At 37.4% G+C, this 26,131-nt stretch overlaps 1 protein-coding gene across 50 annotated transcripts in view; it reads left to right on the top strand.

The window, feature by feature from the left end:
- The window catches only part of Dscam1 (Down syndrome cell adhesion molecule 1), a 61,346-nt gene that overhangs the window by 8,687 nt on the left and 26,528 nt on the right, over positions 1 to 26,131 (top strand). For 5 of the 50 annotated variants that reach the window (XM_076118386.1, XM_076118395.1, XM_076118410.1 and 2 more), the window contains exons 3-13: positions 4,657 to 4,841; positions 6,370 to 6,508; positions 11,681 to 11,860; positions 12,181 to 12,330; positions 17,711 to 17,843; positions 18,819 to 18,967; positions 19,224 to 19,407; positions 19,640 to 19,743; positions 20,003 to 20,259; positions 20,688 to 20,845; positions 23,325 to 23,479. In XM_076118386.1, coding sequence (XP_075974501.1) covers positions 4,657 to 4,841; positions 6,370 to 6,508; positions 11,681 to 11,860; positions 12,181 to 12,330; positions 17,711 to 17,843; positions 18,819 to 18,967; positions 19,224 to 19,407; positions 19,640 to 19,743; positions 20,003 to 20,259; positions 20,688 to 20,845; positions 23,325 to 23,479 — 1,794 coding nt within the window. Of the gene's footprint in view, positions 1 to 4,656; positions 4,842 to 6,369; positions 6,509 to 7,722; positions 7,885 to 7,972; positions 8,144 to 8,254; positions 8,417 to 8,510; positions 8,673 to 8,775; positions 8,947 to 9,031; positions 9,194 to 9,553; positions 9,734 to 9,848; positions 10,011 to 10,694; positions 10,875 to 11,680; positions 11,861 to 12,180; positions 12,331 to 13,157; positions 13,282 to 13,848; positions 13,973 to 14,025; positions 14,150 to 14,185; positions 14,310 to 14,861; positions 14,986 to 15,027; positions 15,149 to 15,190; positions 15,315 to 15,336; positions 15,461 to 15,501; positions 15,626 to 15,815; positions 15,940 to 15,996; positions 16,121 to 16,160; positions 16,285 to 17,104; positions 17,229 to 17,334; positions 17,456 to 17,710; positions 17,844 to 18,509; positions 18,631 to 18,818; positions 18,968 to 19,223; positions 19,408 to 19,639; positions 19,744 to 20,002; positions 20,260 to 20,687; positions 20,846 to 23,324; positions 23,480 to 24,578; positions 24,873 to 25,321; positions 25,616 to 25,701; positions 25,990 to 26,131 lie in introns of all 50 variants that reach the window. The other 45 variants (XM_076118396.1, XM_076118401.1, XM_076118416.1 and 42 more) reach the window with 39 other exon arrangements.

Below are 26,131 nucleotides of genomic sequence, written 5' to 3'. Positions count from 1 at the left end.
ATCTTAAACGTAGTAAAGTTTAAGTGTTCGATTTGTTTTATTGATGAAACATGCCTTGTTTATTCAAAATGTTAAAATAGCTGGCTTTTTGAATCTCTTCTTGATTTACATACAACGATTTACAACGGAATGCATCGCCATAGAAATCACTTTGGTGCTTCTGAAAAACTTTTATAATCGTAGTCTGTTATTAAAATCTTTTTAGATTTCGCCTGTTAATCATAACAGACAGCTAGTATTCTATGATAATTACGACAATGTGTTAATTAAACTCTTCGACTGACGCTAATAGACCTAAGACAATAGAGACAACATAATAAAAAATAATGTATGTTCAACGTATCAATTGATAGATTAAAGTTGCTCAATAAAACGAGTTGTCACGCGCTCTGTAGCACAATTTACATGAACCGTTGATTGTTTTCTAAATTAGGAATTCAAACCAAAACAAGTAGACGCGTGTCAACCGTTTTGTTTTCGAAATTCTGAACATGAACCACCTCGTATTACTCCTTACGAATGCTTCACTGAGATGTACAGATAAATACTACTCTCAAGGAATTCTAACTGCGTAACCGTCTTTAGTTCTGTTACAATTCCATGTAATGTAAATACGTTTAGCAATAATTATATACTTCCTGACATAAAAACATGGTCATGTTTCCTTTCAACGTCGGCGAGAATAAAAACTTAATTAAAGTGTTATAATAACTATGTATTACGATATCAGATATCCTTTACACTTAAATAAACTATATGAGATTACACTTTGAGTTGTTTGAGAGCTACATGTTTCGAAATGGAAATTTCACGGTTTATTACCTTCGCCGAAATAGACTTGTTATGCACGCTTCTGCACTTTAAGTCAAACGTTAGCAAAATAATAATTTGCCTCGTGACCTAAAGTGTATAGACAATTACATAAAGATGCTAAAGCACTGTAATGTGCGTGGTAGCTGTGTCAGGTTTACGTCCCTTACCTTGAACTTTTTACGACATTAGTAACATTGGCATGTTTAGTTTTGATGACGTGTTCCGTACAGAATAAACTATGCGTATAATATGTTTTGAATATTTGAACGTTATTGACTACTCGCAAGTTATCTATTGTTCGGAAATAATGGAAGGTATCAATAGTTCAACGGCCGGTAACAAGCTAGTCAAGGAAGTCACGAAAGAGCGCGATTGTTCCCTTGTTATAGGTATAGCACCGATTTGTTTTGTCATGCAAACGCCAGAAGCGATAGATAAGTACGCCTTGTTATCTACAAGATAATGTCAATTATATCCAGTTTAACACGCAAGTTTTATATTTAAAAGCTGAAAACTGCACTTGATCGTAACTGGTTAAACACGTTGTAGAGTCTCTAATTGCTGTCGCTTCATTTATTTTTTCTATTAATATAAGATGGTGGTGTTTTCATTATTTCTAGACGAAGGATACTTGATTGACTAATACTTTGAACAATACAGTGTCTGTCTTAAATATTGACTCATTTGTAGTAAAGTCGACCTTCATATCCTGTCGTCATATTGACAAAGTCATATGGTTCCAACATGCATGACACATATCTGGGGGCTGACGATTATTGATAAACGTCACATTGCATCGATAGCACCTGATAAGGTAACACTGACACCAATCCACTTGTTGTCATACTTGTGATTTTGTGATTACTGTCTTAATGTCAACAAGCTGAAAACACACAGTAACGGTCTTAATCTATACTTAATATTATCTTTTTCTTCTTCTTATCGTCTGGTTAGTGGTAAACCTAGTGTCAAAGCTCGGAGAGGCCCAGTTTAAATACCAGTATGTGGTCACCCTACTATGGTATGACCGCGCCAAGGTTTGCTCAACCCACAGATCGTTTACCGACTAGTCAGCGCAACAACAACTTAGTAGAGATCTAAGGTTCGCGGCTGACGGAAGTGTACTAAATTTATAGGAATTGACCCTTAGGCTTATGTAGCTGTCGGTAGTGGGTTTGATACAGCTACCGACTTTTCATTATTATCCAGGTAAATCGCGCATGCCAAAGCTCTACTAGGTTGGCTGGTTATTCAATTTGAAAACTTGAAACTGTAAAGCCCAAAATTTGAGGATTAAAATAGTTGTAATCCTTATTTCGGGTAATATAAATTGCTAAGTTTAAAATGTTTAATGTAGCTAATAACCATACGTTCGGAATTATTTTAGGTAAAGCCACATCAAAGCGTGTAATAAATAAACTATGGTTTATGTTCCCAAGTAATAAACACTTATCAGAACCAAAGTGAAAGTAGCCAAGTGTTCGTTGACATTGATCTATTTATCTCTAAATAATTATGGTATTATCTAACCCATTATCTTTCGTAATGAGTACCTGCATGAACGTAGGGACACTATTTTATATTGATTTTCATTTCATTAAGCGCTAAATACAAAACAACAACTTTTCTTTTGTAACTTTAAACGGTAAATTATGCGGCTTAATTTTAAATTTCTTATAATGTATCTTTAAATTAGCTTTCTTTAGTTAAGTTTATCCAGGATCAATTTATAAGTTTTGTGGTTTAATAAATATACTAGAAATCGTTTCAAGTGGCGTGATAAATCTTAGTTGAATCAGCATCCTGCGTTCAGGTTGTGATGTGAAGTACATCTGTCGCAGTATCGACCAATCAGGAGCGTGCGTCCGCGCACATCTGTCCCGCCGCACTGCGCGCACGCAACACGCCCTCGCCCTCGCGTTTTTGTTCGCTTTGTTGCTATTTTTTGTCTTCCAACGGTGGCCCAGAATTGGGTATTCGGAATTTTTGATCGTTTTATTTAAAATCTCTCTGCCTCGTTAAGAGAATTAGAATACGTATTGTAAACGTTAAAGCTGTGCTTTTGAAGATCGATCAGAGAGAGCTTTTAATTAAAAAAAAGTTTATTTAGCAATAAGTACCTAATGCCTATAGAATTCCTTTCTAAATCCGATTTAACATTACATAATCTTAATTAGCCTTTAGTTTAACGCCTAATTAAATCTTTAAGTTTATTTGTTGCACTTGTTTGTTATAAGGAGACATAAAGTTTAAAGCCTTAGCACCATAAAAAACCGTTACAACAAGACGGTTACAAGGTATTTTAACGGCACGGGATATTAGAATTACGTCGTTAGTTAATCGGGTCAGTAATTAACATGTAGTGTCATAGTACCCTTGGTGTAGTAAAACGAGAGGCGGGACGTGGCAAGAGGCCGTTTGTCTCTTGTGCTGGATTATTTTTCCAGGCTTCATTATAAACTGGGTCGAGTACGCTGGGATCCCTTAAACTAGTGCACGAGTTCGCAGTTTGTTTACTCGTGTCACTGACTTATTAGCGATGGAAGCTCCATCTTTTATGAATTTTAATCTTAACCAGGTTATTAATATGCATCGCCAAAATATCTCATACCTACATGGTGTGAGCAAGTTACTGGGACATAAACTGCCAAACATTTTTTTTTAATTTATATAAAACTATAAGGTAAAGTTTGTATCTGTGTCGATAACAGTCACGGCTAATAGGATGATGATCTATGTGGATATTTTTCCATATTATATGCTATTATTAATGAAACTATATAATGTCATTAATAACCTATAATCCCTATTTGTATACTCAGAAATGCCACGATTCGGACCTTATTAGAATTCTATTCTACATCGTCTCCCCTTATAAAGTGAGTTCATACGTCATTTATAATCATATTCATAACTCTTTTGTATTTCATTATGAATACAAACTGGTATGCTTGTTATTGTAGCCTGAATAATATATGAACGTTATCAATAGTTCATTTAGTTTGCTAACTATACGCCACACTTGCGAGCGAAATCGCAGTAGGAAGGATTTTATTAGAAACATATGGGCAATGCGGGGCTATTAACCTTTTATTTACTCTCTTTATCGCCCGCTAAGTGATGGGTGGTCTATAAAACTTATAACAAAACTATTACGTACAATAAATGTAAGCCGTGTTGTTGGTTTTATCAACGTTATCCTTAAAAAAGGTATTTGACACTTTCTGACCACTTTGAGCTGTAAATCTCATACATTTTCCACAAAATAACTAGCGCTGTTGTGTCCATTGAAATTGTGCCAAATTGGTCTACTAGGGATGCTTTAAAGTTGAGCCTCAAAAGCTTGCAAATTAGTAGAGCAATCGAGTATAAACATTTAAATTTGAGCGTATGGTCCGTTAAAATAGCCGAAGAAATAAGGCTACCAATCTTTCAATATCATGTATCCAGAAATATAAAAACACTTGATTTAATTACAACTATGGTCTTTAATATGTAACCGAATATCTGGGCAAATGACTCTGTAAAATCAAAACCAAATCACTAATTTATTTAGGTCAAATGTTACTTCTGTTAGTCGTTGCAATAACTGAATCTACTACTAGCTCGGAAAAAGGGTAGAGTTTTATGAAAAGAGCAAGAAACTCACGGCCACTATTTTCAATCGCCAAAAGATTTACAACAATCAACGATATAGACTTGACGTCAATTATTATATGTAACAACATATAGGGTTACTCAACACTGCTAATAAACTATTATAAGTGGTCATTGGTTGAAAAAGACATACACGTAGAGCACTATAATATAAAAGTTATTTTAATAAGAATGTTTTACTTCCAGGGTCAGTGCTATGCGAGGACGAGACTATAGGACCGATATTCATGAAAGAGCCCCCGAACCGAGTAGACTTCAGCAACACGACCGGAGCGACTGTGGAATGCGCTGCACGAGGATCCCCCACCCCCGACATCATTTGGGTACGAGCTGATGGAACCGCTGTTGGAGATGTTCCCGGATTGCGACAGGTGAGATACTTGTAGCACACGCTTCTTTTTATTAGAAACTAGCTGACCCGCGCAGCTTCGCTTGCGTCACATAAGAGAAAATGTGTCAAAATTTTCCCCTTTTTGGTAACATTTTTTACTGGTACTCTGCTCCTTTTGGTCGTAGCATGATGGTATATAGCCTTTACCCTTCCTCAATAAATGGGCTATCTAACACTGAAATAATTTTTCAAATCGGACCAGTAGTTCCCGAGATTAGCGCGTTCAAACAAACAAACAGTCAAACAAACAAACTCTTCAGCTTTATAATATTAGTATAGATTCTAGAGCAAAATTATAGAAGCAAAACATACCCTTGATGAACTCAAGCATATTTTTTGTTAAACTTCTATGTTTTAAGTCCTTATAAGACTTAGATTTCACAAATGCCATCTATCGTCTGATAACAAAAACATTACCACCATTAAGCAGTTGACAAAGGAAATGAAACGGATTTTTCGGGAAAATGTCCTTATTACATGCAAGATGCATTCTCTCATTATTGTCAAAACTATTCAAAAAATTACCCACTGCTGGACTAGGGTCTTCTTCCGGAATTAATGAGGTTAAAGATCAAATAATTAATCTATTTTCGGTTCTTAATTTCATCTAAACATAACATAGTTAAGGTCCAATGTAAGCGATAAAAGCAGTACGCACAAACGAAACAACATTAATAGTCTAAACACTTGGCGTGAATGCGGCGCCTGCGCCTGCTGTCAGCCGACGTCATACACTAATTAGTAAACGCCACTAGCCCTGTCTAGAGACGATAAAGCATTTAACTAGCGCCGTTATTTTTGAGGTAGGAGTATGTGGTTTAACATCTATTACACATACCAACATACATCAACTTATGCTATTCCCATAAGGCTAGGCAGAGATCAAAGGACGCCATTTGCCACAATCCCTACAAATTTATTTTGCTTTGTGTTTTGTCTTACAGGACCGCCCTTTATACATTAAAGTATTATCGTGTTTTAATTGTAAATAAGTATTCCTAGGTTAAGGTATATATCTATGGGTTGTGTAACCTGACACAAAGTAATTTTGAATTAAATAAGTACCACGCATCTAAATAATACTAAGTTTTAATAAGCATTTTCCAGTCCGTTTCAGAGATAACCATCCATTAACAATATTTAAATATTAAAAACATGTAGAGTTGTGATCATACCGTGACTATATTAGTAGGCAGATTGTGAATAATAGATATCTATCAGCTACGTGCCACTCATTGATGTCATTATTCTGCTGAAGTATTGAACGTTTGAGTATTTCGTTATTAGGATTAGCAACTTTTATTGAACAACTTTACGTTTTCCAAACGGAAAAGTAAATTTCCTATCGATTGTTTAATATGTATGCTTGTATTCTACGTGTGCCTATTTTGGTATAAGAATGACTAATCCATTTAGTTTAGGCTGTGTGACTCATATAAAAAAGAATTTCCCGTAGTGGTTATTTTCTGAGAATTTTATATGACTTCAAAGACGTTCTGTTCATCCAGGTTCAGGCGAACGGCAACCTTCTTTTCCCTCCTTTCCGAGCGGAGGACTACCGTCAAGAAGTACACGCTCAGGTCTACGCTTGCCTCGCACGCAACTCTGTTGGCACCATTCATTCCCGGGATGTTAACGTGCGCGCCGGTAAGCAACATTTACATAAAATTACAAATTCCAAGAAACATTCTTAAGCCTTTGTTCCTTAACAAGTTACCCAAAATTGCCATTCAATACTTTAGTAAAAGTTCTAACAATGCAATGAGCTTGCTAAGGAACAAATACTTTACAAGAAAATATTACTAAAGTTGGAGCCACAACTCATGTGAGCAAGTTATAAGATTATGTTACAACAAAACCGAGAGGCACGCGCTTTGTAAGCTGCCATAAAGCTTCATGACAGATTTATAAATAATGTTGAATGGCTCTACATGACATACGCTTACATCTATGTCATCTAACACTCTAATATTTCTGTTTATAACCAAACGCGGTCGTTTGTTGACTTATCACCCCTTTTTGTTTGTAATGTGATAGTTAACAGATTGTTTAAAGTGATACAAGCTTATTTTATAACACTTCAGTTTAAAGAGTTTTGACTACTGGTTTTCAAAATATGATAAGAGTGGAGATCTTCGCTCTTCCACGCGTTTGCTTTTCAACTAACATTATTCTCGTCAAATTATGTCTGAGTAATGTTGTAACATAATCATTTAGTACTATATGGTTGTCTGGGGACTTTCACGAGTAAAGAACTTTCAGTAAGAAAAAAATTAAACGCATACTAACACCTATGCAAATATAAGAAGTGCATGGTTTAGAAAAATAAAAAAAGTATTTATAAAAGGATTGAGATGCATTATATTTCAGTTGCATTATAAAGACTGCTCGATATACATAAATGGTTGATTGGTCATCATAGGGCGCTGCCCTTTATGACACGAGGTCAAGTACGGTCAATTAAATAATCAACCGATGAATAGATGGAGTTGAAAGTTGGGGTGTCGCATGACGTCACGACGTCTGTACTTTGTACTTCTTTACCTTAGATTAAGAAGACAACTTATCTTAATGAAAGAAAGTTTTGCATTTTTCGTGCTTCGTTGTTTAATATACGAGTCTAAATCTTGTTAAAACGAAGCATAAAAAGAATTTCATGAAGAATAAAGTTTTTATATAACCGTGAAAATCCCCAGAACGGAAAAGATTTTTAGATATTTCGTGTTTGTACTAATATTTTTGTTTTCAGTGATTCATTATAAGAAAGTACTATTTGAATAAACATTCAATATGTGTATTTCAGATATTATCTGTATTTTACTCATTGTGAGCCATATAAAAGTGTATTGTTTATAATTAAGTGGTTGCCCAGCATTACGACACCGACGTGAACAAGGAGTACGTCATTATGGGGAACAGTATAGTGCTCAAGTGTCAGGTCCCCTCGTTCGTTGCCGACTTCGTTGATGTCCTCTCTTGGCACACTGATGACAATGAAGATTTCCTTCCCGGCGAGGATTACGGTTAATTAATCCTTTACCGGTTATTATAACGACCACTCCTCCTATTCCTGCCTCCTTAATGAGAAATATTCTAACATAACATTTTCAGTGGTACAGCAGCAGTACGAATCTGAAGTTAACAATGAATACGTGATTCGTGGAAACTCTGCTATTCTCAAATGTTCCATACCGTCATTTGTAGCCGATTTCGTAAATGTTATTTCTTGGCAAGACGAGGCTGGCAATTCATTTACTCCCGATGAAAATAAGGAAGGAGATGGTACCACTTGCTATAATAAAATCTACTACCTAATCTACATTCCTTATTTTTGTAAAGTCCGCCTCCTGTAATCCTTTCTGTTGTCAAATTTATATTCTGCATTGATTGCAGTTGTAACTCAATACTACGAAGCGGAAGTAGTCTCGGAGTATGTTATCAAAGGAAACACCGCTGTGCTTAAATGTAATATACCTTCTTTCGTGGCCGATTTCGTGAAAGTTGAAGCTTGGGTGAACTCCGATGGCGGCGAATATTTACTGACCGATGATATCGGTAGTTCTTCTTTAAATATCTGCATTTGCCCATCCCTGATCCTTAACCTGCCTTCCTTGATTTAACTCATCAAAATCTACGTGTCTTCTTTCAGTTGTGAATCAGTTCTATGAGGCAGAAATTCTCACAGAATATGTTATACGGGGAAATGCCGCTGTTCTTAAATGTTCTATTCCCTCCTTTGTTGCGGACTTTGTAAAAGTGGAAGCGTGGATCGACGAGGAGGGGACACAGATTACTCATTCCGGAGACCTCGGTATCAATGGCCTCTTAAACAAATCATACTCGCTTCCCGTACTCACAATAATTCCTTACACCTCGAACCGTTCCAACCTAAGTATCTAATTGTTATTCTTCAGTCGTATCACAGTATTACGTGACCGAAGCCGAAAACGAGTACGTGATTAGAGGGAACACTGCTATTGTTCACTGCAAGATACCTTCTTTTGTTAGCGACTTCGTTTACATTGAAGCATGGGTTATGGATGACGGCCAAATCCTCACTATCAACAATACAAACGCATCCGAGGGTACTTTTTACTAAATTTCTTCGATTCCAATGTTCCCATCCAAAACAACTCCTCGGGTTATTACTAAAGCACATTTTTTATGTAGTGGTGTCACAGCCTTTCGAAGCCGAAGCTGACAACGAGTACGTGATTCGCGGTAACGCCGCCATCATGAAATGCGAAGTACCGAGTTTTGTCTCTGACTTTGTTTATGTCGAAATGTGGATGGACAGCGAGGGAGGCACTTATTATCCCAATTCCAACGAGGGTAATTTGTCACTTAGACAACATTCCTCATTCCTGAATCCTATTTTTTATTGTCACAGCTGTACTGCAAGTATATGAGGCTAGAGTTAACGACGAATTCGTTTTGAGAGGCAACACAGCGATTATGAAATGCATCGTGCCATCGTTTGTTGGCGATTTTGTCCATGTTGTGGCCTGGATAATGGATAACGAAACAGTCACTTTTGAGGAACACTCTAATTATAAAGATGGTATTAGATCGTGATATACGTAGTATTTCTGTTCCTTTCTCCTGGTCCTTTACTTTTTTAAAGTAATAATAAATACAATCTTTAATAAGGGTATCAATGAGTCATATGAACTAGGTTATTCGCATTCACAGTGGTGCGACAGTCTTACGAACCCAGGGTTACTGATGAAGATGTCCTGCGAGGCAATTCTGCCATTGTCAAGTGTGTCATTCCATCATTCGTGTCAGACTACGTTCATGTTGTGGATTGGGTGACGGACGAAGATAATTCCCTCTCTACGTTTTCGTTCAACGGCTCCGAGGGCAATTACGGTAATCGAGAGCAACGCGCGGCCCCAATTGTTCCTATCCGCACTCCACTGAATCCCCGTGTCGGACTCAATAATATACAATCATATGGTTTATTCTTCTCTATTCAATATTTCAGCTGTTAATCAATTCTACGAGTCGCAAGTGTACGACATTTATGTAATTCGCGGTAACGCTGCTGTGTTCAAGTGCCATATACCTTCGTTTGTATCTGATCATGTGCAAGTGATCTCTTGGCACGATACCGAAGGTGGAGAGTATGCACTGAATGAAAATTACGGTATAGTTCTCATGGACCGGCAATTTCCCCTATATTTAATCCTGCCCGTTACCTTTTATAGAATTGTTAGGGTAAGCTCTTCAAAGCTGTGTAGTAATGTTTACGTCTATTGTTTTTTTCGAATTTTAGTTGTATCGCAGGCGTACACCGTTCATTTGGTTGAAGAAAATGTTCTAAGAGGAAATTCTGCAATAGTAAAGTGTTTGATTCCGAGTTTTGTAACAGAATATGTATCAGTATCTTCTTGGATTATTTCTGAAGGCGAAGATGAGGATGAAATAACAATAAGCGATTCTGTTGATAAAGAGGGTACTACATAAGTTAAAAAACATCTTAACGCACCAGTTCTCCTGCTCCTAATCCTTGGTTTTATGTTTTCTGTGTTTTAACATTCTGCTAATTCTCAATTACAGTTGTTTCACAAATATACACTGTCAATCTTTTGGAAGAGAGCGTATTAAAAGGGAATGCCGCCATTTTCAAATGTCACATTTCCACTTTTGTGACGGAATATGTTAGTGTATCATCGTGGATTATCTCAGAAGGAGATATTGATGAATTGGAGATTAAAGCTGAATCCAATGATCTGGGTACTCAGACACTTATAGGATTCCAGACTATACCCTTTTTCCTGTTCCTGAAGACGAATCATTGACTCCACTTATAGTTAGTTGTAAATTTCAGTTGTGTCTCAAGCGTACACTGTGAATTTAATGGAAGAAAACGTTCTGCGTGGAAATTCAGCAATTGTCAAGTGTCATATACCGAGTTTCGTCACAGAATACGTAACTGTTTCATCTTGGATAATATCTGAGGGAGATGTTAATGAAAACGAAATTCAACTCGATGACTCTTTCAATTTAGGTATCGGGCCAAAAACAAATTCTCGCCATTTCCTTCATTTCCCCTCCTTCAACAGAAATATTATTTACGAGGTTTTTAATAGGGCGAATATTTGATATTATTTGCAGTTGTATCACAGTCGTATACGGTAAACTTGTGGGAAGAAAATGTCTTACGCGGAAATGCCGCTATACTGAAATGTCACATTCCTAGTTTCGTCACCGAGTATGTCACGGTCACTTCCTGGATCATCTCCGAAGGGGACCGGGATGAAATGGAGATAAATTTAGAATCCGATTATAATTTAGGTAACATTTACTATCACCGCAACTTAGAAGAATCGCGCATCCTTTTCCTATTATCCTTCTTCAATGTCTTTAATCTAAGTCAGGCCTAGACGAAAGATATTGTTGCGCCTTGTCTGATTTATTTTTCATAATACTTTCAGTCGTGTCCCAGGCGTACGATGTAAAGTTTTGGGAAGAGTATGTTTTGCGTGGAAACGCGGCTATCTTGAAATGTCAAATACCAAGCTTTGTATCCGAGTACGTCGCTGTCAATTCATGGATAATCTCGGAAGACGAAAATGAGCAAGAAATTAAAATTAACTCAACTTCTGACTTAGGTACAAAAACTAAATTCCAAGTTAGGGTCTCCCTAATCCACAATCCTACTCGTATTATACCCAAATTATAATTTTAGGGTATTACGGTCAGTGCTGAATTTTAGAAAGTAACGATGGCAAATAATTTGTCACTAATGGCATTTTCGCCGCCTCGCAACATGCTACTCTATTGTCTAAGGTCATTTTTACAATATTGTTTCAGTTGTGTCTCAGGCATACGCTGTGAATCTGATGGAAGAGTACGTTTTGAGGGGCAATAGCGCTATCTTGAAATGCCACATACCAAGTTTTGTATCAGAATACGTAACTGTCATCTCTTGGATCATCAGCGAAGACGACAAGGAAATAGACATCAAACTAGATTCTACAAATAACTTTGACGGTACGATGTAAATAGTTTTTGAGGCAATGATAGCCTTCTCATATCCTTATGATTGTCACATCGTGGGAATAGATAACACTATTCGAGTGTCAACGACCGCGTCACTAGGATCACATTGTGTAGGGCTTTGTTCCTCAATTGGGTTCCCGTGATTCCACAGGCCTCACGGCCTACCTAATTCCTTTTTCCCTCTTCCTTAGTATTAATGCATGCAATGGAATTCGTAAGTAAATCGCAACTTTAGGTTGCGTTGCAAATTATGAAATTTATTGCATTTTTTGCTCCCTGGCAGATTTAATACAACTAAATTACTGTTTCAGAGGGCAAATACTTAGTACTTCCATCTGGAGAATTGCATATCCGCGATGTAGGACCTGAGGATGGCTATAAATCATACCAATGCAGGACAAAGCACAGGCTTACTGGTGAAACCCGACTATCTGCGACTAAAGGACGACTTGTTATTACCGGTGAGTTTATTAAACTGTAGTACATTTTGATATGTGAGTGACATCAATTCATATTGTGGTACTAGTTTATGCAAATTGCTTTATGTCCCCATTCAATAATAGCCAATTATTTGTTTATTTATATGAATTAATGGCGCTCAGTTTTTTTATTTTATTCAGGAATAGAAAATCGCACACATGTCACAAGAAAACAAATTTCATTGCCTTTAAATAATAAATAACTTTTACTTTTAAACAAAATAGTCGTAATATTTTTAATAAAGCTTTGAACTTTAGCTTACGTTTTTAATGTTCGTATTTTCGATGTACCCGCATATTATGTGTGCCATTATCTATTTATTGTATTCTATTGCAATTAAACAGCAATTATTCTAGTCAGCTTGATTTTCACATTGAATTTGATATCTAAATTATTCATGCTTCATTACTACACAGATTTTTAAAAGGAATATTTGCTGTCTAGTTTCTATAAATTTATGAAATTTCGATACAATAATTATAATCTTTTATCGTAATCGTATATTTTTAGATGCTTTAGTTAATTATTCATTGGCATTATGTGGATTTGACTGCACATTAAAAGATTATCTTTATTGTAAATTTTCTAGTTTGAATACACAACGTTGGATTGTGTCTTTAAACTTATTATTTTGAATTTTTAACTTGCCTGAATGTTGGGATAGGGTACCCTGCAGAGCCTTGACTCGCGAGATTATTGTTATCCTTAGGGATGAGTAGGGGTTTTATTAGGGCCCATTATCCATGCATTACCCAAGTGAATTTTGGTGTCCTCTTTTCGTGAACTCGCCTTCTCCCAACATGCGCAGAGCCGGTGGGTCGGGTACCTCCCAAGTTCCCTAGCGCGTCGACGACCAGCGGCTACCAGTTTAGCGAGCTGTCCACCATCTCAGTCCTATGCCCAGCACAGGCTTACCCTGCACCTATGTACCGGTAAGAGTCAAATTAACGTCGTTTTGCGTACTTCCTCAGAGCCCATAGGGCGCGTGCCACCTAGGTTGTCTACAACACAAGTGGGCATGATGTTCGTAACCACTTTCGGATCTGCGTTTACGTTGCAATGTCCAGCTCAGGCATTCCCTGTCCCCGTGTTCAGGTATGGCATTTTGCTATTCTAGTAATTTTATAATCATTTCTAGAACCCGTTGGCCGCGTACCTCCCAAGTTTGCGTCCGTTTTAACTGGGACCATGTTTGAAGTCACAAAGGGCGATTCTTACGCTTTGCAGTGTCCCGCCCAAGCGTTTCCAACCCCCTTGTTCAGGTAAATGTGATCAAATCATGTTTAATTCATTGCTTCTATAGAGCCAGTCGGACGCGTACCGCCCAAATTCGCATCTGTTGTGATGGGGACAATGATTGGAGCCAAGCAAAGTGACTCATTTGCCCTACAATGCCCTGCGCAGGCGTTCCCAGTCCCGATTTTCAGGTACTTCAAATGTTTATAATGAACAATTTATTTTCCAATCTTCTCGTCACCATAACATTCGATTTGCTTCAGAACCAATGGGAAAAGTAACGCCAAAATTTCCAACCCTAGAGAAAAGTAGACTTTTCAACTTTGACAGCCGTCAAAACGTTGCGCTTCTTTGTCCCGCTCAAGCTTACCCTGCCCCAATGTATAGGTAAGACGTAATTATTGTTATAAAAATTAAGAATATATCAATTCATTTTATAGAACCTATGGGAAGGGTGTCTCCTAAATTTCCAACAGGAGATATTAGTAGAACTTTCGTTGCAAACGCGGGAGACGGAGTACCTTTACTATGTCCAGCGCAAGGATTCCCCTGTCCAGCATTTAGGTAATATTTAATAATTTATCGTTCTTCCGTATACAGAACCTATGGGCAAAGTTTCACCAAAATTCCCATCAACTGAAACGGGCCGCAGTTTTACGTTCTCTTCCAATTCTTGCGTGACTTTGCTCTGTCCGGCGCAAGCGTTCCCGGCCCCATTTTTCAGGTACATTCATTTATCTTGATCTTATCTCTTTAGAGCCTGTGGGGCGAGTGTCACCAAAATTCCCTTCGATGGATAGTTCAAGAAGTTTCAGCGCTGTATATGATACCAGTTTGACAATATTATGTCCAGCACAGGCCTTCCCAGTCCCATTATTCAGGTAATAATGTTAAAGAATAGAACAACAAGCAAGCATTTTTTATCCTAGAGCCAGTCGGTCGCGTTTCACCAAAATTCACTACCGGCGACAAAAGTCGCGCTTTTGATGCTAATGGAGCTGATAGCGTCACTATGTTGTGTCCCGCTCAAGCTTACCCTGCCCCGGCGTTCAGGTATATTATTAGATATGATTTTAATATCTGATTATCTAACTTTTTCTTAGAGCCGTTGGGTAGCGCCGCTCCAAAAGTAGCAATGAAAATGATTGATATCACGGAAGTAACTCTCAGTAGTACTGTTACATTACTTTGCCCTGCGCAAGCTTATCCCGTTCCGATATTCAGGTAATGATAACTGTTTTTACAAATCGTACACAAAAACTATTTACGTGTCCAGAACCCGTAGGCCGAGTTCCTCCGAAGTTTCCAACAATGGATAATTCTAGAGGTTTCAATGCGTATGTACAAGCCAGCGTAACGCTGCTGTGTCCCGCTCAAGCATTCCCAGTTCCCCTGTTCAGGTAAACTTATTTTAATTAAGATTTGTGATATTTTTCTTTTAGAACCAATAAATAGCGCCCCACCAAAAGTACCGACTAAAACAATAGAATTTGTGGAATTTGCCATGGACTCCAGCATTACGCTGCTTTGCTTGGCCCAAGCATACCCGGTCCCTCTGTTTAGGTGAGTTCTAACTCAACGGTTAAAAGACACATTTGTTTCTAGAACCCGTCGGTCTTAAAGCCCCTACATTCTCTACGGATTTCAAACTGGCGTGGTATGTAAAGAACGTAGAGCAGGGCTTCGCGTTGCTTTGTCCAGCACAGGGATACCCAGCCCCTATATTCAGGTACTTTTACTATTGCTTTTAGAACCAATCGGCTCCAAAAGCCCTTCTTTTTCAAGCGTGTCCAAGTTAGCCTGGTTTGAGATAAAAGAAAATCAAGCTTTTGCACTAACATGTCCGGCCCAAGGGTATCCTGTACCACTGTTTAGGTGAGAATATTATTATTTTTAATGATACTGACGATTTCCAGAACCCGTTGGTTCCAAGCCCCCTACATTTTCTACTGATGACAGATTGGCTTGGTTTATAAGACCTGTAGGACACAGCTTAGCCTTACTATGTCGAGCTCAGGGGCATCCCATTCCTATATTCAGGTAATTTAACTACATATTTATATAATTTTAGAGCCAATTGGATCGAAATCGCCTGCGTTTTCCACTGACAATAAGTTTTCTTGGTATGTGAGGAATACTGGCCAGAGTTTAAACCTCATTTGTCCAGCACAAGCTTTTCCAGTACCAATATTCAGGTGAATAAAATATTCCAATTTATTTTCAATTGTAGAACCCGTTGGCTCAAAATCCCCAACATTTTCAAACGACGTTCAATTTTCTGGAATAACACGTAGAACTGGTCAAGATTTTGCTCTTTTGTGCCAAGCCCAAGCGTTTCCCGTCCCATTATTCAGGTAAGAAAACATGGACTTATTATTAAATCGTCAGTGAATTTGTTCGTATTGTCACAGAACCGATTGGGTCAAAAGCACCGTCATTTTCCTTGGAATTTAAAAGCACTACTCTCACCAAGGTGGTAGAACAAGGCGTCGTACTTTTGTGTCAGGCTCAAGCTCACCCTCCTCCTATATTCAAGTGAGTGGCTCATTATATAGATTATGTTTTGTTGGTTTAGAACCAGTTTCTGCACGAGCGCCCACGTTCCCCACTTCTGCATCTTCTTACAATTATGAAATAGAAGCTCATTCTGGCGGCTCTATGCTTTGTCAAGCACAAGGGTATCCCCAACCAGTATTCAGGTAGGTTCTATATTTTGACATAACCGACCTGCTTTTAGAACCCGTTGGTGCAAAAGCGCCTTCTTTCTCGACCGACTCCAAGGGAAGTATATTTGTTAGAGAAATCGGGCAAAGTTTCGCGTTGCTCTGTCAGGCGCAGGCGTCCCCTATTCCTATATTTAGGTGAGTAATATTAATATGATGTTACTTTCTACAGAGCCTGTAAGTTCCAAGCCGCCTAGCTTCTCGACTGATTTCACTTTGTCAGCGGTTACGAGACATATGGGTCAAGGTTTTGCATTAATGTGTCAGGCTCAAGCGTTTCCTATACCGATATTCAGGCAAGTGTCGGCTTCAAAGTCCATTATCATGAAATATCTGTATTCCTTTAAGATATTGAAACATCCTAGTATGCTATATTTAAAAATATGTCCATAAATAGATTTGAAGTTCATGTAGGCAGTCTTCCGAGAACTCAGTCTCGTGCTCAATTAATGACCCTATATCATTTTTGTACAGAACCCATGGGATCGAAAGCTCCTTCTTTTTCTACTGAGTCAGCTCTTTCATCTATAAAAAGGCATGAAGGTCAAAGTTTTGCTCTACTTTGTCAAGCGCAGGCCTTTCCAGTACCAATTTTCAGGCAAGTTTCAAAAATTCAGTTTTGTAATTAAAAAACTCATGTTATAGAACCGGTTGGCGCTAAGTCCCCAACATTTTCCTCCGAATCGATGGGAAGCATTTTTCGCAAACGCGTCGGACAAGCTTTTACACTCCTTTGTCAGGCTCAAAGTTACCCCGCTCCAATTTTCAGGCAAGTGATTTTTTTTTCACATCACAGAACCTGTGGCCTCCAAAGCACCCACTTTTTCAACGGACGCTCGTAGCACAACTTTTGTACGCAATGTCGGACAAAGTTTCGGATTACTCTGTCAAGCGCAGGCCTTTCCTGTTCCTATATTCAGGCAAGTTGCTCGTTCGTTTTGTTAATTTCGTTTATCCATATGGCTTAGAACACTACATTTTAATTACAAATTAAGAGATAAGTAAATATTTTAAATGTTTATGTAGAGCCGATTGCGAGTGCTGCGCCAAGTATAACATCAACTCCCAAAGCAGCTGTATATTATCCTCAAAATTCTTCGTTAGCACTCTTATGCCCAGCGCAAGGATTCCCTGTGCCATCATCAAGGTGCGTCACATTATATCTCATGCCATGTATAAATAATGAGTATTTAAACTGCAATGACGATATGAAATTCGGACATTTACTTAAATTTTGAATTCGTGCTCAAATATTTAGGAACATTTCGTTTTATATGGTGTATTTCTTCCTGGGTTAACCATCTCATATTTATGTATATTCGAATGAATAATGGACTTTCTAGATAGTTTTGTATTTTGTCTTTAATGTGAGGGATCCAAAAAGTCGTCTCTGCAATTACAGAACCAACAAATAAAATAGCCCCTCGAAAGGATACCACTAAAAATTTCGAAGGGTGGGAAGTTTTCACCGTGGCTCAAATGGACGTGGCGTACTTAACATGCCAAGTCGCCGCTTACCCGGCGCCCTTGTTTAGGTGAGTAGGCACAGTACACGGACGGTTTTGCATTCCAGAGCCGACCGGTAGGACGGGGCCAAAGGTGACGGGCGATGGGCTCAATCGACAAATAGGTCGACAAGATGAAAGCCTCGCGCTACTTTGTGAAGTTCAAGCTTTCCCAGCCCCTCTCGCGAGGTACGGCTTTCAATGTCCTAGGGCCGGCCGGCGGCTTCTCACGCATTCATCTATCACGTAGTCATACCATACTATCATCCCAATGTACTGATATCCGTTGTTATTGCAGTCTGTTGCGGCGGCCGCCCCGCCCACACGTGACATGAAGGCGTGATGAATCGCGGCCGGCCGCGCGCCTTATTATGGTCCCCAGCCAAAGTAACGATTGAGCGGCGTAGACACCTGTTGGTAAGTGTCAGGGTGTTCTTGCTTTCGTTCCGACGCTTTAATCTTTACTTTGTGCTTTACGTGAGTCAAGGCTGCACTTTACATATATTTTACAGTGAAAGTTCAGCCCTGGTTTATGCGGTAGCTTTATGATAACTCTGTCCCAACGGCTAGCTTTTTATGTTCATTAAATTTTCGTTACAATCACTTTTGTGTCTGTATTGGTTTTTTAAATCTTCGTGTTGTGTATTTATAACACACGTCAGAGCTAGCTCAGATTGCCTTTGTTTCTTCTTTAAGAACCAACAAACAGTCTTCCTCCAAAGCTGTCTAGTGGTCGTTTACAAGAATCTGAATTGAAACTCGGCGAAACGGGCACTATTTTATGCCTAGGTCAAGGTTTTCCAGTTCCTGCGTTCAGGTGGGTGGCTCTATTGGGAGATTCTATTCCACATATAGAATAATTTTAGAAACCTCTAACGAAATTTATCTTAACTTACTTCAGTCTTGCTTTAACAAATAGAGCTACCAATTTACGTCCCTGTAATTCTCCAATGTATTGTTGAAGTGAATAAACGTGTATACTGAACATGTTCTGTTTTGTTTCAGATGGTACAAGTTCATTGACGGCACGACCAGGAAGCAGCCAGTTACACTCGACGATAGAGTAAAGCAGGTGTCGGGAACTTTGATCATCAAAGAGGCTAAAGTTGAGGATTCTGGAAAGTACCTGTGCGTTGTAAACAATTCTGTTGGAGGTTAGTATTGTCTCTTCAATAGTGATAAATATACACGTTGCTTTTATACACAAACAATGATCTAACATTAAAAATGAATAAATACATACGTGATTGAAATCGTAAACAAGGAGCGACGTATTAATGAAACAGGTACGAATACTGAATAATTTAACGCAACGTAATAGCTAGACTCTGCCCATCAATATTTTTAACGACTTCATTATGACTGAGTGTGAAGCTTAATCTGTATATTTAATCACATGTAATTTTTCAGGTGAATCTGTGGAAACTGTATTAACTGTGACGGCTCCTTTGAAAGCTACCGTTGAACCTGCTACTCAGACCGTTGACTTTGGACGCCCAGCCGTATTCACTTGCCGATATGAAGGAAACCCTGTTAAGACTATCACTTGGCTTAAGGACAGCAAGGACATGAACCATCATGACGCTACTTTGAGGTACCTACATATATATTTTTTACTGTATAAAAAAATGTAAAGAAATTATTTAGGAAAATTGAAATAAGATTTCATCATTGTCCTACGATATCCAGCGATACTAAGGGTCTCTACCTATAGCATGATTTACTTGTAAAACCAACCCACCGGCCCGGTCTGACGTCAATCACCCTTGAAGAAAAACTACTGAAATTGTAGAGGTTACAATAGTAAATGAATGTGTTAATTTCAGGATTGAATCGGTAAAGAAGGAAGACAAGGGAATGTACCAATGCTTTATCAGGAACGATCAAGAAAGTGCGGGCGCTAGTGCCGAACTGAAACTTGGAGGACGATGTGAGTATAAGAGTGCATTAAATAATACAATTATTATTATGACATTGAAAAAACCAATATACCAACCCTGTAACCAATAAATATCATAACAACTTGTAAGATTCTTCGTAAATTTTATCTAACTAATTTGCGACAAGAATTATTTTTCCCCATGATTCTGTCTTTTAACGCCAATAGTATACAAATATTCTAAACCCGGAATTGGTATAGTAGTAGTAGGTAATATTTGTGCCACCACTAAATTAAATTGCATCCACAGTCGAACCACCCCAGATCCGCCACAGCTTCGGCGAACAGACTTTCCGCTCCGGCCCATCCCTGCGTCTGAAGTGCGTCGCGTCCGGCAACCCCACTCCCGACATCGCGTGGCTCCTCGATGGTGACAAACTGAACAGTGGCGAGCGTCTCCAGATCGGACAGTTCGTGACAGCTGATGGCAACGTTGAATCGCATCTGAACATTTCTTCCGTACATACTAACGATGGTGGTCTCTACACTTGCATTGCGTCGAGCAAGGTATGTCTAGTTCTTACTATACGTTACAAACGTGTAAACTACGTCATAATTAAAATAATCATAGGAATGTGAATGTGTAAGTGCGAGCGAGAGACTTCGGTAAAATGACATGATTAGTTCGCACGTTTGAAATGGCCCGAGTATAAGTAAATTTTGTTTAGTAAAGTAACTTTAATATTGTTGTTTTCTGTTATTGTATCACGTTATAGCCGAATTTTATTTTCTCATTATTTTGTTACTAGTAATATAATAAAGCAATAATTATATTACTATACTATATTCTAAACTATAATGTAACCAATCTCGTCAATGAAGGATTGGTAACTTTATAGTTTTAAATAAAATTTAATTAAAACTAAATATAATCGATGTATTCAATATAAATATGGTAATAATTTGGTGCTTACAATGTTGACATTATTTTGCAGGTTGGCAGCGCTTCCCATTCGTCCCGAGTGAACGTATACGGCCTGCCCTACGTGCGCACCATGAAGAAACGCCCCGTTGTTGCCGGAGATAACCTCATCGTACACTGCCCAGTTGCCGGATACCCCATTGAATCTATCGTCTGGGAACGTGATAACAGGTCATTATCATTCCCAACTAGCACACAAGCGCTATAACAAGCTGCACAATGGCCGGTTAAAGGATTTTTATAACGCCTTAGGCTCCTTAGTAAGAAGTATAGTGGTTCTATAAGCGGCTACAGATCTCTTGTAGCGTCAAATAGGCCCATACTGTCCAGCTTATAGCTCTACATTAGATCTACAGTGGTCGTAAATAGTAATTATAATAGAACGTAGTATAGTAGTAATACAGGAGCGCTAAAATAAGATGAAGGTGGTATAATCGCGCTACAAGAGCTTTTTCGCAGCTTCGTGGCGCTTACCAGCTGTTGTACAGAAGTGGTTAGCGCCACGAGCGTTCGAAAAAGCTCTTGCAGCGCGATTATACCACCTTTACCTTATTTTAGCGCTACTGTGTAACGGTTATAAATGCTAACGCTCTAAATTAGTAATATGGTCGGTTTATTGTGGTGTAAACTAAATATATTGTATTAAAATGAATCATCAGTGACAAATGAGGAGACATTTTATTTTTACGGATTGGATTATGAAAATAACAAGTAGTCTATCGCTTTTATTTCTTTGTGTACGTGATATGAAAGTGCGAGTTCCAGTTTGCTGTCAATATATATGTATATTATCGTCAATATTTTCATGCGCCCTCAAAATATTCAGTTTTAAATGCAAAAATTATATAGATATGTGGATTTGAAAATTGTATTTTGAACATAAATAAGACTTTGAGTGTTACAGATAGTTTAATTAGGGTTATAGGTAATAAAAAATGATTTTAATTATGTTAACGTTACCAGGCTATAGATTTATATGATCTTCAAAAGATCGTAATAACCTCAAAAAATATGTTTACCAAATGCTGTAATGGCGTCTCGATCAAGCACCTCTCAGAGTTGGTTACATCTGCTGTAGCGGCTTAAGCTGTACAAAGGCTCTAGTGTTTGCTGTTGTAGACCTCAAGGTTCTGCAGTTGTGGCATAGGAGTGCTTCAATATAATTGTTTTGGTCGCACACCAGCATTTTACTCGTACTTTTAGGGGTCAGTCGTTGAATATTAAAATAGTTTGAAATTTTTTTTTTTTCATTTTTTTTTAATTTATATTTTATTTTATTTTATTTTATTTTATTTTATTTTATTTTATTTTATTTTATTTTATTTTATTTTATTTTATTTTATTTTATTTTATTTTATTTTATTTTATTTTATTTTATTTTATTTTATTTTATTTTATTTTATTTTATTTTATTTTATTTTATTTTATTTTATTTTATTTTATTTTATTTTATTTTATTTTATTTTATTTTATTTTATTTTATTTTATTTTATTTTATTTTATTTTATTTTATTTTATTTTATTTTATTTTATTTTATTTTATTTTATTTTATTTTATTTTATTTTATTTTATTTTATTTTATTTTATTTTATTTTATTTTATTTTATTTTATTTTATTTTATTTTATTTTATTTTATTTTATTTTATTTTATTTTATTTTATTTTATTTTATTTATTCTTTAAAAACAGTTGACAGACTGAACCACCACTGCACCTATGTAAATATATGCTATATGCTTTAGTATAAAGGTATATACTCGGTTATAGCGCTTTACTTGCTTAACATAATTCTGTAATCCCCATGGCTGTTAAAATGTTTCGAATGATACCTTATACATCTATTTGCCGTACAGAAGCCATATAAATATCTGATATAACGCTCAAGGCGCTATTAAAGACCTACGCAACTCTTTTATAGATGAGTAATACACTAGCCCTAAAAAAATCTGTTATAGAACCTAAGGCATTACAAAAAGCTTATTTACGCTCTTGAGCGCTATAAGCGCAACGCATAACTCCGTTTAAACTCCTTTATCTCCTAAAGTCCCCTTATACAGTTAACGGTGTTATAGAAAGTTCCCTTAACTCAGCTATACTTCCCTAGGCTGTCTAGCGATGCAATTACATGCTCATATATCACTATAAGTCATTAGTTTCCTACTAAACGGCTACTGTCCCGCCTAGCTGTTAAAGGGTTTTTTAAATAGCTAGTATACAACTTATAGAGAATTGTACAGCATTTGAACGACTCTTATGCAACTATCAGGCTGTATAACGACTGTATAAGCAGCTTGTGTGCTAGTTGGGATTATTTAATCATCCATACATAGCCAGTATGAATTCTTTTTTTACATTTATTTTGGACGTGCACGCACCTGCGTATACCGAGCGTACGCGTGCGTGTGAGTTTGTGTTTTATAAATTATGCTATATTTGCCTAAGATTGCTTAAGTAAATGGTCTGAATAAAACCTAGCCAATCTTACGCTACGATTTATAAATTTCAAATAAAATTATGTTGTACAAAATAAAACACTGTCATCGGTGAAACATGGGTGGCTTTATATATTTCTCCCTACACCTTCAGGTATAAGGGACGTGTTGTTGTGTACGTGAAAATTTACTTAAGCAATATATTTGTTGCTTCCAGGGTGCTGCCAATCAACCGTAAACAGAAGGTATTCTCCAACGGAACGCTGGTCATCGAGAACGTAGAACGAATGAGCGACGAAGCGACCTACACTTGCGTAGCGAAGAACTCTCAGGGATACACTGCTAAGGGAACATTGGAAGTACAAGTCATGGGTAAGTACACTTTTAAACATTTGTAACACCTTTGAGACCATGACAACGTATCGTATTAAATGTTAAGATATCTAATTTAGTTGTAACGAAAACTGCCAAAAAATACTTGATTGTTTCAAAACTTTGATAATGAATCGTATTTGAGAAAGATACTAAGCTCATTCTGTAAATGTACATTTTGATATAATTCTATTAAACTGTTGTTTTCCTCTCGTAATTCTCTACTTAAACATGTTTGGTCTTAAAGGTGTAAAATGACTTAACGTGGAGGCAATGATTTCTATTGAGTGACACATTTTGAAAGAAATATCGCTCAAGTAACTTGAGTCACAAAATAACTTCTCAAAAGGAATAATTGTAAACACTCTTTATTATATCGTGAAAAAATATTCTTGTTTTTGAGGAATCAACCATCTACTTAACAAATAAAAATTTGATAAATATAGTAATCGTTGAAAAATCTGTCAAATGGGTTCGACTCCCAAATCAAGAATATGATGTAACTTTAATAGAATAATTAAAAAAGCCAGACTTGCGGTAGCATATCGAATTCAAGTTATTCTTTAATTCGTAAACTTATAAAGAAGTATACCATATATTCATATTATTTCCACTAGAATCTTTATAAATGATTTTAGAGCATTCAGCAATATCAATAGAAATATTATACTGCTCTCAAAGTATCTTATTGACAAAAGTATATGGTTGTAAGCCGAGTTCCAAGTACCATACTTTTTTATATAAATGTGATTATAGTATTTTCAGTAATATTATTTTCATTTTGAAGATTTACATATGAACTCGGTACTTCCTCTTCAGATGATACCATATTTGAATTATGTTTAAGCCTAAATTTGAATTGTTAAAATTACAAAAAGCGTTACAAATTATATACATCTTAAGAAGCAAGAACTAAGATACAAATATGGTATTATGGTTTTAATACTTGTACTAATTGCCTTTTTTTCAGGAAAATAAATGATTAAATAATAATATGTTTGTACGATTAAGAGCGAAAAGTTTATGCCCGCCAAAGATACATCGTTTGCCACACACGCCCCTGCACTAGTACTTAGTTTAAATTAAAGTTTTTACACAGTGCCCCCACAAATATTACCATTCGAGTTTGGCGACGAGCCAGCAAACGCGGGCGATCTGGCCTCTTTAACTTGCGCCGTGAGCAAGGGCGATCAACCGCTCAACATTAGTTGGGTTCTGAACGGGCAAGTTATATCAAAGAACAATAACATGGGAATCGTACTAACCGTTATCAACAAAAAGACCTCCATACTTAACATAGACTCTGTAAGTGGTGTACACAGGGGCACGTACCTCTGTGTGGCGACGAACGTGGCCGGCTCAGCTAATCATAGCGCTGTACTCGAAGTCAATGGTATTCCTCCGAATAACGTTCAGCTTGCTTTTTCCGTTATGTAGAGTGCATTGTCCCACAACCTTTAACCCTTGTTAAATGAATAATTTCATAATAGTCCCACCGCAAATCACACCTTTCGAATTCGGAGAAGAAATTCTGAATGAAGGAGAGACTGCATCTGTGTCTTGCGTCATGAGCAAAGGCGATCTGCCAGTAAAATTTACGTGGCGATTTAACGGAGAAGAAGTTAAACCACGCAATACTCTCGGCATCGTCCTCACGAACATCAGCAAGAAAACATCAATATTGAACATTGATTCCGTAAGCGCAGTACATCGAGGCTCTTATACTTGTGAAATCAAAAACGACGCCGGCGCTACAAACCACACCACAGTTCTTAGCGTTAACGGTCCGCTTCATTCTTTATTCATTTAGTATTTGTTTTAATCGCTTTTTAACTACTACAGTTCCTCCCCAAATCTCACCCTTCGAATTCGGCGATGAGCCCGCCAACGCCGGCGATACCGCGTCGGTTCAATGTGTCATGAATAAGGGTGACTTGCCAGCTAATTTCTCGTGGAGCTTGAACGGAAGAAAAATCGCTAAGAACAACAACATAGGAATCGCCATCGGAGGCATGGGCAAGAAAATGTCCATACTCAATATAGATTCTGTCAACGGTACCCATCGAGGAGTGTACGTTTGTTACGTCGAAAACTTAGCTGGGCAAGTCAATCACAGCGCCACGCTGGAAGTTAACGGTTCTCCATCTTTCAATCTAAGTAGTTTCATAATGCATTTTACCTTTGTTTATATCTTACATTTAAAAGTAGTTTCCCTCTAACAGTTCTACCCCAAATCCATCCCTTCTCGTTTGGAGATGAACCTGCTAACGCGGGAGACGCCGTGGGAGTACAGTGTATGGTGACGAAGGGCGATACCCCTATCAATATCACATGGCTTCTAAACGGAAAACCGACTAGCGAATTTCAAGGAATTACAGTTTCAAAGTTTGGTCATAAAGCAAGCAGCCTTTCAATTGAATCAGTTGCATCAATTCATACCGGAGTGTATACTTGCCTGGCCGTCAACCGAGCTGGACATGCTAATCACTCTACTGATTTAGCTGTCAACGGTATCCACATCTTATTATTACGTTTTGACCATTGCAATGTATTATTTGCTTTATTTGTCCCGATCTAAGCTTTTTTCCTAACCAATTCCCTAACGGCTATAATCATACGATTTTTTAAAACCATACCGTTTATATTTTAACG

The sequence above is a fragment of the Anticarsia gemmatalis genome, chromosome 9 (genome assembly GCF_050436995.1).
Source record: "Anticarsia gemmatalis isolate Benzon Research Colony breed Stoneville strain chromosome 9, ilAntGemm2 primary, whole genome shotgun sequence".
NCBI lineage: Eukaryota > Metazoa > Arthropoda > Insecta > Lepidoptera > Erebidae > Anticarsia > Anticarsia gemmatalis.
Note: the sequence above shows the minus strand (reverse complement) of the source record. Positions and strands in the feature narration are given on the sequence as shown.